Raw genomic sequence first — 20,138 nt, 5'->3', positions numbered from 1 at the left:
CTGATGCGGGAGACAATCCTTGAGAATAATGTCGCCTCTTTGTAGTGTTATAATCATGACAGATGACAGTACTGGGGTATCGAATGGTGTCAAATTGTGGAATGATTGATTTTAAAGAGAGATTTATTTATTCTTATGATTATACATTTTCACAGACTTAAATGGAAAGAGGTTTTGTTTCTAAATAGGAATCAATACACAATACTGTACCACTTGAGACAAATACATCCAGTGTATACAAAATACATCTGTTTACTATTGTAGAATATTGCTGCTAATTCCTATTATATTTTGATGTCCAAAATCCTCCTCTTATGAATAGAAATTAACAAAAAAAATAATTTCACCTCTTCTTAAAGTCTCAAACCATCCCAAGAAGACCTACCCCTGATTGATAATACTGCTTTTACAGCTTTCACTACTGTCATTTTTCTAAAGACTTAAGATTGAAAACAGAAAAAAGTAAAGTAATTCATATTAGTTAAATTAACTGAAGGGCTTAACCTTTTTATGTGTTTCATGTAAGAGTTTGTCTGCACTGCAAAGACAAACTAACTTGTCTTAATGATGATGCGTTTTTGGGTGGCTAGATTAGTACGCTATCCCTTTCGTTTCCTGACGGCCTCTTCAGCGCAGAAGGAAAACCAAAATGGATACTTCCAGCACATCTCAGCACCAGCCTGGGCCATCCCATCCCCGATCTAAAAAAAAGTGATTGACGACAGATGTTTTACTCTACAAGCTAGAAATTAATTGCCATGTTGTTTCACAGCTTTACTTTCTTTTCCCATGGCACCGACCTTTGACATTACAATGCACGCTGACAGCCGCTAAAAAGACGTCATTCCTGTAACACTCGCGAGACAATTACACTGTCCATTGTTCCCAGGACAAGACAAAGGCATCATCGCAGCTCGTCCTTGGCTTTTGTGTGTCGGTAATAGACGTGCTCTGATTGAGTGGAGAGATCATTGGTGCATCTGAGCCCCAGCTATAAGCAATGTTTACAGTCATTATCCAAACCATACCGTGCGCCTTTCTGTGAATAATGGACCGCGATGGGGATGGATTACGTCTGTGGCATTCAGCGCCGGAGGGTTTGCAACACAAGACACGACCCGCATTGATCGCATTATCGCCTAAATATGGGTGTCGGCCAATCTATCGATATGTTGTGCTGCTCGAAAAGAAAACGGGCTCACGCTGGCCCCTTTTGTCCGCTGATAATAAATACAGAGAACAAATGATAGACTTGAATAAATTGAACGCCGAGGTGAAGTATGAATATAAAAAAGCGGATAAGTGGTTTCTTCCATCGCACCTTGAATGGGTGAAATTAATGCACAAATTTTAAACAGGGCTTTCACAACAAGAAAGCATAAAAGCATTGTTGCGTCGGTGTGCGTAAAGATGTTTTAGTGGGTTTGTTTGAATGATTAGTGTAACCGTATTTGCATGGGTACACTTGGCCCAGAGCGGCTCACGGCTGAACACCGCCGGACTACGTGCCGTTGATCCCGGGATGATCCCGAGGGGGCCTGATCCGGTGGAGAGCTCCTCTCTCCTCCTCTCTCCTCCACCCACCACAGCCCAGAGGCAAACTCAGTCTGAATTATGAGTGTGAGTGACGCTGCAATGTGTTAAAGAATCATATCGTGCTAAATGAGAGCTTCTAATGAGAGCTTTTAACCATGACACAAGGGGTTTCTCTTTCTCAGAGTGTTGTATTTTGATTGATTCATCTATGTTTGAGTTATTTTTTATTTTTGCATTTATTTATTAAACTGCATATGTTTTCATGTTTTTCTAATTGTTAATTGGTTTGGTGGAAGAGTACATGTGGTAAATATATATGATGGTTCGGCATCAGTCAAGTGGCAGTTTGTCATCAATAAATGCAGAGTCATTCCCCAATTTCTGTCATTTGCCCAATTATTAGTCAATCATACCGGTTGTTAGCGTGACTATATTTTCATTATTTAAATAGCCAGCAAAGGTTAGAATGTTCATTGTAATGTTTAGCCTTGTAGCCAGTCACTTAAGTTAAATAGACTTTGGTTTTGGTGTCTTATGTCTTTATTGAAAGACATAAGACACCAAAACATGAAATATAAATATTGTTTCTATGCTCTGATCTGGTTTGTCGGGTTAATAGGCATTTAAATGTTGTGTTTTCACAAACATTGGGTTGATATTGAACTTGAACTATACATTTAATATACACTGTATACCTTTACATCATACATTTAAGATGTTGTTTGTCTAACTATATGTTGTCATGATTAGAAACCAACATTTATTTGTCATTTTTACAGTCAATGATTTGCAACGTTTGTAACCCAAAGTTGTCAATGACTCAAATTAGGGAATCATTTAACCAAATTAAGGTGTATTATTTTTGTCAACTCATAACTATTGTGATATTGATGTGGCTTTTGGCCCTTGTGTAAATTACAGTTGCACCCATGTCACAGCAGCTCATGTCCAACCGGGATGTACAAATATAGACTCCACTAAAACTGTCAAACTGGGGGTGTAGTCTAACCTTATGCACGTTAAGTACTCTGTCTGCACTTAGTATCTAACCCGGCACAGTGCTTACGTGACACTGGGTCAAACGTGTAGGGTTCAAAAATCAAAACAACTTAAATAAGAATCTGCTGCTTGCTACCATGAAATGCCACAATAAGGCAGGAGAAAATTAGCCATGACGTTTTGAACAAGAAGGCAAGAGGCTCGTTTCTATGAGCAGTATGAGCACCAAAAGGGCAATTAACCGTGAAGAATATAATGATCTAAGAGACAGTATATACAGGGAAAGTGCGATACGTCTCTCTTCTTAGAAAAACAGAAATAAGTAACAAAAAAACCTCAGTTGAGGGACCTCTGTAAGCAGAATTTCACCCTCCTTATGTGAAGTGCTCCTTAGACTAGCGGTGCAGAGGACTGACTGGGAGAAATCAAGCGTTTCGAGCTGACCCTATCACCAGAGAGAGACGTTTCTGAACCTGCAGTATCTACAGAAAGAATTGTGCCAGTCTGTGCTTTAATGCTCAGAAGAGCAAACCAAATGACTGTATTTTATGTTTTGAAAGATACTAGAGTTTAAGACAAATGCAAAAAACTCTGTTGTTGCTGTTGTTTAATGCCATACTGTGGAACATTCAAGGGAAAAAACATCTCCATGGAGACAGACCTGCACCAGAAAGGTTACCGGTTACATAGTGCACCTTTAATTCATGGTTACTTTAGACTCTTCCATAAACGTTGGTTAATCACTTGTCATTACCTATGCTCACCATACTAAAATGTCAAACTCAAAAAAATAGGCTTCAAACATGCTTTTTTTTAAGACAATAGACTCATTTTCAACACAAAATAAATGTACTTTCTTTATCTTAAAGGTGGAATGGACGATTTTTTCAGCAAATTTTTTATCATATTTCCTCGTGGCGTGGATAAATCATTTGTCCTGCCACGTATCAATCATAAAACGCACCTATCGCTCACCTGCAGCCGCGTCAGGCTCGTCCCCACGTTTCCGCGTGCCTAAGCACATGGATCTATCATAATATAGTTCCCTCAGTGTACGGGGCAAAATGAAGACGGAGAAAGACAGTTCGAGCTGACGCAGAAGTGGACGGAAATCTACGGGAGACGAGAGATGCGATGCGCTTCTGTTGCGCTAATAAATCAAATCAAATCAATTTAAATCAAATCAAATCAAAATCATCAAATCAAATCAATTTATTTTTGTAAGGCCCAAAATCACAACAACAGTTGCCTCTGAGGGCCACAGGGAGAAATGAATCAACAATGTCTGTGGTGGCGATGAAGTCAGACAATGTCTGTGGTGGCGATGAAGTCAGACAATGTCTGTGAAAAACAAACGCACGTGTGTGTTGTATCAGTCCGCACGGGGGAGTGCGCATGCGCACTTCCGCCTGCGTTCTCAAATCGCCGAAAAATCGTCCATTGCGCCTTTAACATGTGGTCTTACTAGTTCTCATAAACCTCCTGATAATTTGAAAATTGTTCAAGAAAGGTCCATTTATGTGTGTCAATATCTAGTTTTCATGCTAATTGTAATATATATTAATATCAGATTTTTGATCATTTTGACAACCCTACTAGCCATTGAATATTATGGGTGCATTAGCACTTGGCCTGGTTTAGGCCTGTTCTAGACCTGTTCTAGACCAATTTTGGCATGTGCATTTTTTAGCAGATTGTGTTGGCAACAATGGTGCAGTTGAGTTGTCTCTTGTGCTGAAAACAATACTGTAAAAAAATCAAGATCAGGATTCAGTAGAAAGCATAGTTCAAGATCTCTCTGGGCCGATATAAAGTGACGCTCACCAGACCTTGGCCAAGAGAGGAGACAATTTAGAACTTTGCAGCAAAATCGACCTCTCCTTTAAAACATCTGAGTCCAATCTCATCTCCACATATCGGCCAAAAAAAATAAATATCACTTCTGGTCAAAAACAGGCTGTTTACGTGAGTGCTGTGTCATCTCGCATAAGCCCAGGTCCAGGTACACCCAGCCCCCCACTCTGTTAAATTTACTAGACCTTTGAGATGGCTTTGCTGCTATAACTCAAATCTTGAAATCCCCCTCTATCCCGTAAAACTACACCAGGCTCAAGCCATTCTGCCACGAGGAGCAGGAAAACAATGCAGACCAGCACCGCCCATGGCATTTACCCTTTTTTCTAATCATCAGGGTTGGAAATGCCGGACAACTCTTTATCCAGAGCATGCACACTTTGGGGGAGTGCATCTATATGACTTATGTTTTATTCACTTTGTAGGACCGGGAGCATCGTGAAAGAAGAGAGGGCTTGTGCACTGACACATGCAGCCAACAAGCAAACATATAAAATATTAACAGCCAAACACCATCATCTGTGTGATCAAATATGAAGTAGTAAATAAGTTCTGGGCACTTACATCTTGTTTAAGGGCGATGCTTTTAAATGTGCAGGCCTGGGTGCTATTAGTAGTTTTGGCAAGCCGTATACCGGTATATTTTTACACAACATCTAAAGAAAAAAGTATCAACTGAGATTATATTTTTAACAATTATTTCAGCCGTCCTTCACTGACTTTGCCACGTTCGATAAAGAGAAATGTAAGGATATGAAACAATTTGGCAAAAAGGAACAAAAGTTAGTGTTGCTCATTCCACAACAAGCCATACAATACGTCAATAATTCAAATTTGAATTCAAATCAACTGTGACCAAAATATTCACAATGGTGTGCCTTGGACCGGTAAGGGCATCTGGTGTAAAATGTGTATATGCAAATCGATATGAAATTCCCAATGAGGAAGATGACTTGAACATTTCTGTTACACTGCTTCATAGTGGCTCAGTGCATAATGTGGATACAACACGATAAATCGTTTTATAATAAATATAATTGTGTCTTTTGACAAGCAAAACAGGTGTGTACTGCAGAAAGAAAGGACATTTATTTTATAGATAAATATTGCAAGTCACGCCACTTATGTGTCACAAAGAGCATGTTTATTGAGCAGCGTTTACTTTATAATTCTCTGTATATTCAATGCATAGATTTATTGCTACATCATTTAACCAGCGCTCATGATGTGCTCAGACTGCAGATAAATCTTGGCCTGATCAGTCTCCTCTTTGTGTCTATGAGATTGTAAGAGCGGTTTTATTTATCTCACCATTGTTCACAAGTGTTTACCCAGGGGAGGATTTGTTGAATTTACTAATACAAGCAACCCATTAAACCAGGGCCGGTGTGAGCACTCCCAATGAGTTCTAGTGTCAATTGGTGCTATAAATAAAGATGAACAAATGGAAATCTTTGTGGACAGAAATGCAACGCTTTGCCCTTTTCTCCGTGCACCTCCAGTCAATTAGACCATTTTATAAGATACTTTTGCAGCCATTGCGCTGCTGCTTTATGCGAAAACGGCTGTAAATACATGTAATGCATTATAAAAGTGTCACAGTTGTCAATGTTCTTTATTGCAGCCGGTCTGGCGAGCTAAAAACAAGAGACAAGTCGCCTGTAAGCTTTTGCAAATACTCCAATTTGCACTTCAGCTTGCATCATCCTTCCACACTTGCATATCTGTAAAAGCTAATCGCAGCCATGTGTCTAAATCCACTGAGCAAGCAGCCAAAGATGCACGCACAGAACGCGCCTCATTCTCTTAAGTGTGAAGTGCCCTTGGTGCTGATCCTCGGAGGACAAACATTAGTTAACCCCTGCGCTTTGAGTAACAGTTAGGTTTGGGGAAACAGCCCGATCATCTCCGTGTGCAGAGCCCACAGGGACGCGGAGCACCGCCGCCCGCTGCATTGATTCACTCGCTGACACCAGAATTGATGAGGGATCAGGCTGGCTCCGGTCCAGCGGAGGCAGATTGGACAGAGAAGAGGAGAAATAGGGGAAGAAAAGGAAGGTGGGGGGGGAGAGGTATGTGAAGAAATGTAGCCACAGCTCGGAGGCGGAATAAAGAAGGATGGGCTGGGTGGTGCTGTGTGTGGCAAAAGGGTGGACTCCCCAGAGGAAACACTCCCACCAGAGGCTCCTGGGGACGACTTCTTGTTAAGCCATTGACCTTTAATGCGCACTTGTCGTTTAATGCGTTACACATGTTTGTCCCCGGGGCGCTGCACGAGCCCGGGACCGGCACACTCTGTTGACCTGTGCTTCAACATGCACTGTGATTGGCACCGACCACTGCTCTATCCCGTCCCCCCGGTTGTGCGGGGCGGGGAGCCGTTTTAGGGGGGGGGCACCAGGTGGGGCAGGTGGGGCATCATCGCCGAGGTGATATGGCGGGGGTGTGTGACAACAAGAGGGACAATAGCAACAGGGCTGTCCCCATCTATCCGCATATGAGGTGTCACCACAACACAGCCACGCCGGTGACGGTGTCCGTGCAGACGCGGGATGTAACGGTCAGTGCGCACAAAGCAGAAAACCCCGCTCGATATCTCTATTGTCAGCGCGCATGGTCCACAATCCTGAATGGAGTCCGGTTCTGTTCAGTGTGGAAAACGAGCCCAAACAATGCCAGTTTCTCAGCCCCCAAAAAAAATATATCTCCATTGTTTAAACGTTCCAAATAAAGTACAAACAAATCCTAGAGTCTTACCTTCTACAGCCAGGACCACGGGAACAACGAGGCTGCACAGCCACAGCAAGTAATCCATTGTCATAAACCAGGCGTTTGCAACATGAAGAATGCTGTGTGTGGACTTGGATGGGAAGGATGGAGAGTCAGACGCACGCCGCAGCAGCCGAAGTGCTTTTTGTTCCTCTCATAGCGCAGCGAGAGACGCGTTCCACCGCCTCATTGTCGTCAAAACCCTCTTACAAAAACGTCAAAATGTCAACAGTCATAAGGGGAAATTCCTCTTCTCGCACCCAGGCGCCGTTTTTGTTGCGGCGGAGTTGAAAAACGACACGGCGCAGTCCCGTCTTTATGATACTTTTACCAAGCGCGGACCCCCTTCTTCGGCCAGCGGCGCATCTTGGCACCCGCGCGCGTAAAGCCCGTGCCCGGCGGTGAACTCCGGTGGACGCGCGGCGGTAAAAGCGCGCACGGTTTGTCCCGTTCAACTCCCGCGTTTAGCCGCTACTTCAGTGGTGAGAGACGTGCGTCGGAATGGCAACAGTGGGACAGACTCGTACACCGCGGGGGCTGGGGGGGGGGGGCTCCGGGCAGCGGCACCGCACAAGAGGAAGAGGACGCGAGCTTCCGGGGGACGCCTACACAATAAAGACGCATCATTGTCGTTATTTTTTTGTTTTAATTATTGTTATTATTATTATTATTATTATTAAGAGTAACGATTCTCTTGTCACTCAGCCACATTTTCAACCCTCAATCGTTAATATTAGACAGTAATGTTTAGAGTTTCGCACAGATCTTTAAAGCAATCTCTGAGACTGCCAATTTGCATCCCTTTGTCATTCAAATTGGGTTGTAGCCTGTTTGGTTTCAATCGGCTTTTCAGTTACAAATTAGTTAAAAACGAACTGACTATCAATCAACAAATGTGTCTCAACGTGGAACAGGGGAAATAGGCCTTTTGGGAAACGTTCACTTCCTGTGCACCACACTACTCTAGGTTAGGGATGCATGGCTCTCACCTTAAGTTATACTGTAAGTTTATTTAAATTTTTCACAGACATAATATGCATTTAAACTGCTGTACTGATGTTTAATTTGAGAATTATTTGGCTTTATTATGTGCTATTTCTTCTGCTGATCGACTGTATGTCTGTGGCGAAAACAATTTCCACTTGAGAATGAATAAACCACAGAGCCCTTGTCATGCAGGCTTAAATGCTAGACTAATGCACTTTCTATAACGTTTTTGTGGTCATTTTAGCTATTGCCAACTCTTCAACTCACCATTAAAATTAGGCCACAATTATATGCAACGCTATAGCAGAAACAAAGGAGTTTCCCTGATAGCTTGAACCTTAAAACAAATTCCACATGGACAGAAGTTTGTGTGCTCAAATGATTTTTTATTTTTTTTAAATGGGTAGCACATGAGAGCATGCGGTGAGTCACAATCGGTTCACCCCTAAGTGATGTCATCCACCACCTGCACCTAAACCAGGACAAAGTAACTGGAACTGGTCATAACAGACATCACTGGGAACATACAGGGCAGGTCTGTCCGACAGGGCCCATTCTAGCTTTGTGGGGGCCCTGAGAATACTTCTCTGGGAGCCTTTTGTCATAGCTTGTTTCTATTTACTTATTTATTTGAGCTAATTGGTTAGTTGGTTAATTAGGTATCCATAATCTACTACCAACATCAGATGGAAATTCCCAAAATACCATACACTTAAGTCCCATACCACATGAAGATATAATGTGAAATCCAAGCAGCCATACTTCCTTGATTGTTGTTGCCTTGATGTTTTCAGGAGGCAGTGTGTGGAGAGGAGAGAGTGATGGAGTGGGAGGTGGCAGCAGGGGCGACTGGTTGTCCATACAGCCCATAGACGAGGCCAGCGGCCCGGTCCATTTGCCGGTCCCGCCAGGAGGCTCACGCCCACACGCACATGCACAAACACATCAGTCGGGGTGGAGAGATGGTGCACGTCGATCAGATCTGGCAGTAAATAGAGCAAAGTCGCATCAATACGAGCTTTGATAATGGTCCCAGCACCTCTTGTGGGATATCGAGCAGACAATGAGGTGACCAGCTGGCATCTGTACAGAGAGGGGCACATGAATGACTAAGAGGCAATGAAACACAATTTTCCAGATACAAAAACTGGAAATTGGGAGAGGCAAGCTTTATTTTATTCAAAAAACAAAAAAGTAATCTTCATCGTTGTTGATTCTTTGAATAAGAGCAGCCTTTCTCATTCAAACACACAGAATAAATTGGGTACTCAGGAACAACACACGCGTTCCAATTTTGACAAACCTAAATTTGTTGAGCCAATGTCAAGTACATAATTGATCATGAAAATAATACTAAAACTACCAAGTTTTGGTAGCACCTGACAAGCTTAGATTAAAAGACATCTTATTCACCATTGAATTATACTGAATTGATTATCACAGCAAAAAAATGTCTGTAGTGACGGTCTTCATGAATGGGACGAACAGAAGTCTCTGAGTTTATTTTTGAGTTGTATGTGAATAATGCCACAGGCTGCTTTCTGAGACTCCACTGTGGAGTTGCTCCAAACAGACTTTAGTGTCTTTCCCCGAGGGAGTTTATGAAGGCAGACACAGTTCACCCCTCATCAAAGTGATATGTTCAGTGTGCACCATTGTCCACTCTATGCCCATCCTTATTAGCTCATGCCGTACTCTGACCTTTCCCTGCCTAAGTCCCGCGGTCACCCTCTTTAACCAAACCTCCTCTTTTGTGTGATGACTCTGCATTGGCTGCTAGTTGGTCTCAGCTTTAGGGACAAGGCTTCCCTTCTCACAGCTAATTCATTCGTCTGCACCCCTTAAACCCTCCCACCTCCTCTCCCAGCCCTGGCTCCCCTGCTGAACCCCAGGAACACACACATCCAAACTGGCCCCATCCCGTCTCACACCCCTCTCCTCTAAGTCCTACACCCCTCCCCACTTTTAGAGCGTCTTTTTGAGTGTGCTCGCCGCCCTACTCCATCAGCCAAAGTTTCCTTTTGTCCAGCGGGCTTTGTGCGCTAATTAACTACAGTTCAGTTCCCAGCAGGCTCGCCTCATCCTCAAAACTGACACCATGATGGACAGTTCTTTTTTACCTCCTATATCCAACATAGGGTGGAAAACAGCCTCACACACACAACACAACTCCCATAGGATGGTTTAAAGATTCAATCAAAACACATGTTCGCCTATATAAAATGGTAGAGGATGTGGGTTTAATGCTCAGACCAGCAAACACAGTTTCCAGTCTTTTGTTAGGTTTCTCCACTTGCTCCAGTGGTCCATAATCCATACACTATGAAACATGAATCAGAATAAAGATAATTAATAATTAGTCTTACAACTTTCTTTTCAATTTATGAATCTTTGGACACAACTTAACCAACCCCTCAAAAGACATATGGAAGTTAAACGTTATTGTCCCTCAGAGGGAGAGTTGTCTTGGGCACACATGGTGCTTGAGTGCAGAGTCATAATACAATACAATACAGAGACTTTTCACAATTTGGATTTGCACAGATTTGAAAATTGGTGACCTGACAACAAAACTGCACAAACGAGTGACTTGTTTGGTTTTCATTGAACATTCTTGCTTTTCTCCTCAGAGACCACTGTGTATTTGGACAAACTGTTCAGATGCGCCTCAGTTCCACTTATTCCCCTGCAGCCTATTAATTCATACATTTAGTCTCTGAAAATAAGACTGTCATGTTTACTTGGTTTTGCTGTAAAACACAGACATTCCTGCTTTGACTAGCAAGATATTCCCAGTTCAGTTCAGTGTTTGACATCTTCTGAATCCCTTCAAGTTAATCTATTTTTTTCATGTAGGTGTTTTTCAAAACTTATCTGTGGATAAGTTCTGGAGAACTATTTGAAAAAGTAACTGTGTAAAATTCTCATCTTCCCGACTGGATTGGCCATGTGTGCTTTGGTTAACGCTGCGACAGGTGGAATAAAGAATTGCTGTTCTAGAGAGGCCATGTGTCATTTTTTGCAGAGGAGAAATCAGTGCTTATAGGCTTAGGGAAGGAAAAATACATATTTCACAGAGCGTGGCAAGGAGTCAGAGATGAACTGCGAGGAGAGGACAGAAAAAAGTCGCTCTGTGGGATAGCAATGTTAATCTGACAAGAAGGATGCCTGAACAGAAGCCAGAGTGTCTGCGCCTGTCTGCAGAGTTATGCCTCTGGGCTTGTGTATGTTTGGCTATCATCAGATAAATCAAACGTACATGTTAAGGTGTCATGCAACAGGAGTTTATGACAATGCATTGCAAAAAAAAGTGTTTCACTGAACGACGGCAGGTGTCAGTGACGGAAATCATTTTTGTACAAACTAGAGAATATTTGTTTGCGGAACTCCAATGTTATATTATAGCAGGATTCAAATAGGGCCAAAGAGAGCGTTTCAGCCATACATATTTTCATATTCAATCCATTAGTTGTCTTGAGTACTTCAACCTTTTCGACTTCTTGACTTTCATCCACCTCTTTCCTTTTAGCAAATATATTTAAGTTTTGTTGACTCTCATTGGGAGGCCTGCTGCAGCTTAGTTTTACTTTGCTCTTTGATTCTGTTCACAGTTTTTGGGAGTTGTTGTTTTGACTGCTGTAAGGTCTGCAAAGTCATTTAAACTGTATTCTTTAGTTTGGGGCACTAGTTTCCTCAAACCGTTTCTGCAAAGACGGGTGGTCATTGTTGCCAATCATTTTCGTGGCTTCACTGAGGAGCTTAAGAAGTTTTGTGTAGTCCCTCATGGTTAATGTACCAAAGCCATACCTCACCAGGCTTTCCAAAACAGCATTGTAAAAGATGAGTATGTTAGAACTGACCCCAAACAACCTCAGCCTCCTCAAGAAAGTCTTTGCGCCAATTTGCCACAAAGATGCTCGACATGACTACGCTATTTGATCAGGTTGTCATTTTGAATATCCAAATATTTGTGAAATGCATCTTCCTTTAAAACATATATATTACAAAATGTATTACAGTTAAATTGGTGTCAAAAATTTCAGTTAGGTAATTGTTCTCAATCAATTAGCCCTAAAATAATACAATTAGGAAATTATTCACCAACATAATAAAGAAATGCAGCATATTTGCTGTTTAAATCTAGAGAGTATTTACATCTTAAGTCTGTGGTTTAAAAACACTTATTCAGGAGATTCAACTTTTTTTCAACTATTTTCTTCAACTATTTTTACAGTCTGTTTAAGATAACCGAAAATGCCATATGATTCATTACCGTATTTTCCGGACTATAAGTCGCACCGGAGTATAAATCGCACCCCGGTCAAAACTACAAAACTTAAAGTCCGGAAAATATGGTAATTTAGTTCTGGTAAAAGGTTTAAAGGTGTAAAAAAAAATCTCCATTTTTTGTTTTTGTTTTACAACCATCCGTAAAATACAGTTATAGACGTTAAATACATAGAATACATCAATAATTCAAAGGTCCCTCATTCATCCAGGAGTGTTCCATTGTTGAAAAAGATTCAATTGCCTAAACAGGCAAAACTACTACTACTTTACATCTCAAATCGAATGCCTGTGGATTATTAGACCATTAAACAATTAAAGCTCAATCAGTAGGTGTGGAGAGATAAACAAACCCCACTCAACTGCTCCTCATTTAATCATTACTGAAACAAGATTCACGCTCAACATTGTAACCTTAACTGCTAAGTTACCTTCAATAAAAAACTCCAATAAAGAACGAACAGTGTGCAAAGTAATCAACTGCTGCCCAGTCTGAAAAGGGTGGACAAGGCCAATGTCAGCAGAGTGACCACAAAGCTCACATTCAGATCCTTTCTGTCCATGACTGTGGCGTGGGGTGTGCAATTTCAACACATTTTTATCTAACAAAAGGGTTCGAACATAGTCCGTTGTTCTATGTATTTGTCAGTATCTTTAACAGATCAGCTCATTCAGCACATCCTCGGAAACTCTCTGGATATCTAACAGATCCATGGATTAATCTTGCTAAAAGTCTACACTATTTAGACTTTTTGTGTACTGTACACTTAACATACACTTGAAGTCTATTTCGGATATGTACATAAAACATTTACTTACAGTATTCTCTTTTAATTTGAGTTTAAAGTAACAACATTGAAGATACTATTTTTCACTATCATCACACAAGATTTGCAGATCTCATCTGAGAACTTGAGCCGCAGATTGTCCAAATGACAATACAACTGAATATTTGTCTCCAACCATTTATCCAAAGGTAACTCTAGCACATTCTAACTCAATATGCAATGATATTATGAATCTAATCCATTTCCCAACTGTTTGACAGAAGTGCTGAAGTAATCTACTGTAGATTGAAATGTGTACATAAAATGTCAGATAATCCCAAACTGTTGAGAACAAAGTTGCTATTTGAGTATAAGGAAAAGGTAAATCCTGACTCCAGTGTTCAGAGGGAAAGTCGACTGGACTCATGAGGAGGAGACTCACGGTTAGACGGTAAAACAACAAAGCCCCTGCAAACATGGTCCACGTAAACACAGACTCTGGACGAGACTGGACCTGAGACCTCGTACTTTGGAGTTAAACAGAAATTAAATAAACTGTTATTGGCTCAAAGGCCTATAAGGATTTATAATTGAAACCAAATCCACATTCACTAGAGTTTCTTTTCTCTGGATATCCCTGTACAGAACTGCTATATAAACCCACATCCCACTCCACCTCCCAGTAACAGGGGCCTGTCACACTCTCTCTGCTCCGGACCTGTTCCAAGTAACTGGATCAGTCCGGATGATCAGGATAACTCTGCTCTTCACTCATCACTGGACTAACTGTGTTTGGGTCCAGTGTGTTTTGTGGTGAGCGTTGCAGGAAGTATTCAGTAGTTGAACCTGGGCTGGACTCAGAGAGAGAGAGAGATTAGTCAGGCCTTCCTCCAAAGTGAGCCGCAGTTCTCCCTGACACGGCTGTAGTCACAAAGTAGTGCCGTTGCGCTGTCTGAATCATGACGGGTTTGTCGTCTGAAACTGTGTGTGCTCCGGTGCGACAGACAGTGTGTTCAGCTCAGATATGCTTCTGCTCAGCTCAGTCTCGTCCCGCTGAAGTTGGTCCTGAAGCTTTTGTTTTTTTACAGTTTACAAGTTGGGTCTCCTGGTGAGGCCAGATCTGCTGCTCCACTTCAGAGGCCTCCTGTCGGCACCTCTTCAGGTCTCTCTCTTTGTCCTGGGGGCTCTGGAGCAGCAGGGCCCGGAAGGTTTCTTGGTCGAGTACTTTCTGTGCCATTCTTGGCGACTGAGAGCTTGTAGCTGTAGGGTGAGTGCTGTAAAGGAGAAGGAGGTTAAAGGAATCACTGGGAAGCCATAATTACCTGTTCATATTTTTATACTCATACTCCTTCATCAATAATGTTACTATATAAATAAATGTGTGTTTCAGTACCATTGGGAAAAATATAAGGCCTCTTTTACTTTTGTTTTTCTTATCTGGGGTCGGGTTGGGTCTCCCAAAACTGTCCCTGCCCCAGACGCTTACTCCAGCTCCTCCAGGAGGATGCCGAGGTGTTCCCTGGCCAGCCGAGAGACATAGTCCCCCCAGTTCAGTCTTGGGTCTTCCCCGGGGGCCTCCTCCTGGTGGTACATGCCTGGAACACCTCTCCTCCAAATATTTATAAATATATGTTATCAATGCTCATTACAATCCCAGGTGATCTTCTCCTACTCTGTACAAAACATGTAAAGGTCAATAAAGTCTGTGATTGCATTTTCACTCAGGAAGAGCGTTGGGCTGTCATCACATCTATAACATCTTCTCTAAAAAACATGACGTGTGTTATTAAAGGTTAGCTTAGACCTTATTTTTCAATATGGAGCTAATGCTGGGGGATAAAAATTGTGCATCGATAATTTTATTTGTAATAGAAGTGTCTTTATTTAATTGTGTCCATCATTTGATTTATGTGAACATACTCTAAACGCTCATTGTTTGACTGCACACACAAGTTTTGTAGCGATTGGAGATAGACTGTATTGACTGTTTTTATGACCAGAACCTTGTTATTATTAACAAATAGTGCCGTTTTTATTTTGAAGTATCAATGAAAGCCCCAGAACAATGACATTTTCAGACTGTGTCCCCTTTAAGAGATCCTCCACTGATACTGCTGTTGCTGATGTGCAGAAAATAATGTGTCAACGCTCACCGGGAGCCTCTGTGAGAGGGGACAACACTGACAGATAATGAGGCCGTAATAATCCTAATCAAGACACAATTCTTAATACATTTGAATAGCTGTCTGTGCCAGTTTCACAACTAAAATAAAGAGCTCCTCAACCAGACTGCAACAAGATGTAAAATATTACAATGATGGAGTGCAGCTTCATTGATTGGGAAAGTAATGATACATGATTATGACCGGGGCCGACAGTGAAAATCCTTCTGCAGCCCAAGAACATTGGTGAGGCTTTGACAGACCACAAAGCAGAACTGGATTTGAAACAGAATTGTTGCCAAGACATTGGTCCAGGGTTAGAGGGTTAGAGTTTTTTTGTTGTTGTTATTCCTCTGTTACTGACAGTTGTTCTTCGGTTGATATGTCAAGATGGTAGCGAATACTAGTGATGGAAGAAGTACTCATATTTGTTACTTCTGTAAAAGTTTAGATACAGGAGCTTTTACTTTTACTCAAGTAAAAGTAAAAGTCTGACATGAAAAAGAGGAGTTCAAGTATCTAGGGGTCTTGTTCACGAGTGAGGGAAGGATGGAACCTGAGATTGACAGGTGGATCGGTGCAGCGGCTGCAGTGATGCAGTCGCTGCATCGAACTGTTGTGGTGAAGAAGGAGCTGAGTCGAAAGACAAAGCTCTCGATTTACTGGTCAATCGGGTTGCAGATACAAGCGGTCGAAATGAGTTTCCTCCGCCGGGTGGCTGGGTGCTCCCTGCGAGATATGGTGAGGAGCTCGGCCACACGGGGGGAGCTTGGAGTAGAGCCGCTGCAAATTTTTGTTCTGCAGAAACGCAATTGTTTTTATATTTTGTTTGCTCAAAGTTGTGATGTCAACTTACTCTATGAACACCTCTTAAGTAACCCCTCAAATATGTAAGGCAGTCTCCAAAAGTAAAGAAAAAGTAAAAGTAACTAAACAAATCTGCTGTAACAGTTACTAAAGTGGAGTACATACCTAAACAAGTGTTCGTACACTGTTACACGTCTTGTGGTTTGGTCCAGGTTGAAGCCAAATTTGTCCTGTTGCAGACTGGTTTGGTTCATAAGGATGTCAAAAGTATAGAAAATCAGATCGATACTAGAACAAGAAACTAAGTACCAATACTAAAAATAATCATATAAACAGGACAAAATATGACCTTTTCGGAACAGATCTTAAAAGAAAAGGACCACATGGATGCATAAAGAAAGTATTATGATTTTGTGTTGAAAATTAGTCTATTGTCTAAAGAAAAAGCATTTTTTAAATTGTCATTGTGTTTTTTCATTTCATTCCTTAGTGTTGAAATGGAGTTGGAAATGTTGGCACCGTGACAACACTAGTTTTGGCCCTGTCTTTGGTTGTAGTTTATTCCTAGTCTACTAAATGTACTAAACAATCTCCTGAGCCACAACTGTTCAGGATAGCTTTTACCTGTTGTGCATGTTTCAGGATGATGGAGCCCACACATCAGCCTGGAAATCATCTGGGACATCACTAGAACTTTTGGATATCGAGCTGCACCTCCCGCAATTGTCTTCTGTATAATTTTAGTCCATCGCTGCCAAAGTGTCACTTGGAGTTAGACTTCCAGACTTGCAGCAGGTTATTTGGGGCGCATATACATTGAGCTCAGAATAATGACCCTGAAAATGGTCATTATGTGCAACACACAGCAAAATCACCAATTAAGTATCATTGGGATTTCAAGTTTGAACGCCAACAGTTTTTCTCCAGAAGATATTATTTTTACAGAATTATTCACGGGGGGCGTTTATTGATGATTCGCCACATTCGGCAATTTTCCCACCATTCTCCTCCTCCATTATTCATCCACCTCTACTTTTTAATCTCCTGCGAGCTGACTCAGAACTCTGCCCCCATTTGCGGACAGCTCCTCTCTTATATGCTCATGTCTGTAGCATTGATTAAATGGACTCCAGTGGGCCCGGGGATTACACCGCCATGGCCTGTTCGCAATGACATCCCTACACTGTTTTCCATTACTGACTGTATTGGAATTTAGATACACTGGGCAACTTGGGTAGGCGTTTTTTTGTTTTTTTTTTCCCCGCTCTCTCTCTCTCTGATTGTTCTTTCGGTTCACTTGGGGTCTATTTGCTGCAATTTGAACAATTACTGGCATTGGCGTATTTGCTAATTTTCTACCTTCAGCTCTGGGCTCGACTCGCTCGCCAGCTGGACTCCCACAGGAGGCCAGAGCAGAGGATGGAAATCGCAGAGGCAGAAAATGAATATATTGTTTTCAGTGGAGAGGGATAGCAGAAACAAGATCAGACAGAACTGAGACAAATGAGATAAGAGAGATCCGGAGTGGCCTTTCTGACGCTGCGGCTGTTCACTCATAAACGCGTGGTTTTTAATATGAGCTCAGAACTGCTTATTAATGGACGCCTGACCTCTCACTGCTCCACAGGCTCCACTATCTTAAGATGCTGCGAAATGAGAAGGGCTTTACTTTACTCTGCAAAAGGATTCATTAAAATACAGTTAAAGGTATTGTGGCAAAGATGATTAAATTGGTTTCCCATAACAAACAGACTATAAAACATGTGGGCCTAGCTGAAATGAGTGCTTTAATGACACTGTTACTATCATGCAATGCCTCAAGTTTGGTATTGTAAACGACTACAAGAAAATACTAGTAGTATAGTAACATGCATGTGTGTTTACCTATCGTGTTTATTCTACATCTTCTTTGTTCAAGGCCACTCAACCTTTGTTCACCTTAGTCTGTCTGCACACATTTACTTCTGACTTATTCTGATTGACACTCCTGTTGTTCCGATTATATGAGTGAATTAAATAGAGAACTAGAGGAAAGTCACGCAGCTAAAATCGTGTATTATTGTTGATTTGTGTTAAAAATGTTCAATGTTCATGTGCGCCAGCAAGTCAAAGATGTAGCGTTTCTCTGGGCTTATATACAGTAACTTCTTTTGCAGTCCTCTAAGCTAAAACATACAACAACAAGAAGGGGCACAATTATGGCAGCGCCTGCGGAGACTTTCGAAACATGTCCTACTATTTCTTTATGTGTACTTTTATTTAACCAGGAGTTTCCATTGAGATTCAGAATATCTATTACACGAGAGACACGGGCCTTCTTGCTACTAAAAGCTTACTTCTCAAATGTTATTTTATTCTCTTGAGTGTAGGTATGACATCTGCCCTGTTACTCAAACAGACAGGAATGAACATAAGGATGAGGGGCCGTGTTGGTTGAGAGTGCACAACAAACCTATCTTGTATGTTGTTGTTGTTGTTGTTGATCTTGTTGTTGTTTTAAAAAGTTGACTAAAGCATCACTTGTTTGCTGTAGATGGCAAACAGAGCTTTCCATTGTTACATAGTTCATTGTTCGGGCCCCTGAAGGTGTTCGCGCACTTGATCGGATGTGATGTTCCCCGACAGTGTCCAGGTAAGAAGTGCCTGCCTGGCTCTCCCGCGGCGCCTGCTCATCCCTCTCAGCCTGCGCAGTAATTGGTGTCTGACAGTTTGCTTCTCACAATTCTCATTTGGAGAAGTAGAACCTGTCTCGCTGTTGAGCGCCGTCCCGTCTTGTTCTTTTGGCAGTTGTTGGAGCCAAAGCGTCCACATTTCAACCTGCCACGGCTCGAGTCATGGCGAGAGTCTCTTCTACAGGAGCACAGAGGGATTATTCTGGGATCTCCCACTAACATGTCTTTACCTTTGAGATAAACTCATTTGGCTTCCTTTAAATCTAGTATTTGATCATTGTTTCTGTCACGTGATTTCTTTTTTTTCTTGGGTTTTTTCACCCATTGCCTTTGGCCTGCTGTTTGTGGTTGTTCATGTGTGATCGGTGGAGGTCTATTACCTGTACATGATCTGGTCACTCACTAAAGTGCATGCACACAGAGGGTTGCCTCTCTGTATACTTAAAATAACTGCTCAATTTGAAATAAACCTAGGGAACATTATTTTCAGATTTAATACAGATAGGCCTTGATTTAAATTAGTTAGTTAGTTAAAATATGACGACACCTGAACTAGCCCGTTTATTTCTATATTTACTTAGTTGGACATTTTTACAGCCGTTATTGAAAGTAAAGGCCATAATCATTTTCACCAGAGGAGCATGAGCGCCTTCTAGTGGCAGCATTAAAGAGTGCAAAACCATTAGGTCATGGTGTAAAAAGAGCTGCTGGAAAGACTGGGGCAGACATGGCCCTTACAATGATCCGTGCAGATCTGTCTATGTGTCTCTGGTTGTGTTGAGCAGGTTCAGGTTTTAGGAGAATAGCAGCTTCACAGGTGCTACTTACCGTACAGATGTGCACATGAACTAACTGTGGGACATGAGGCTGGTCAGACAGGTGTGGTGAGAAAGCAGCAGCTACTTCATGAAAGAAGTTCATCAAGTTAGACTATTGGACTTGTGGCAACGCTCTTACTATTATTAGGTGTAAATGCCCCATACTTTTAACATTTTTTTTTTATTCATGCCTTATTATTATATTTTCTATATTTAGCTATTATATTGTTGTTTCATGTTGCACCTTTTCACCGAAGAAAGTTCCAAGTTTGAGAATCTGCTTTTTATTCACTGACGATGGCATAAATCTTTTTCAGATTTCTGATTTTGATACTTTGAGGTACAAAGATCTTGAAAAGATCAGCAGCAGAACCAAAGTAATATGATGCACCTGTCAAAAACCTTTCTTTTATATTGCCAGTACCCTCATTTGTATTTGGTAATAAAAGCTTCACAGTTTGTTTAAAAATCTATGCACAC

General features: G+C 41.6%; 1 protein-coding gene across 3 annotated transcripts in view; it reads right to left on the bottom strand.

The window, feature by feature from the left end:
- ephb3a (eph receptor B3a) overlaps positions 1-7,336 on the bottom strand; it is a 37,898-nt gene extending 30,562 nt beyond the window's left edge. For all 3 annotated transcript variants that reach the window (XR_011926068.1, XM_072441209.1, XM_072441210.1), the window contains exon 1: positions 7,147-7,336. Coding sequence is in view for 2 of the 3 variants with exons in the window: in XM_072441209.1 (XP_072297310.1) it covers positions 7,147-7,210 (64 nt within the window). In the remaining variant the exon portion in view is untranslated. The remainder of the gene's footprint in view (positions 1-7,146) is intronic.
- Positions 7,337-20,138: the final 12,802 nt, after the last annotated feature.

This window comes from Eucyclogobius newberryi, unplaced genomic scaffold, assembly GCF_026437365.1.
Source record: "Eucyclogobius newberryi isolate DKJ021-1_F unplaced genomic scaffold, fEucNew1.0.hap1 SCAF_12, whole genome shotgun sequence".
Lineage (NCBI taxonomy): Eukaryota > Metazoa > Chordata > Actinopteri > Gobiiformes > Gobiidae > Eucyclogobius > Eucyclogobius newberryi.
The sequence above is the reverse complement of the archived record's forward strand: the minus strand, read 5'-3'. Positions and strand labels throughout refer to the sequence as shown.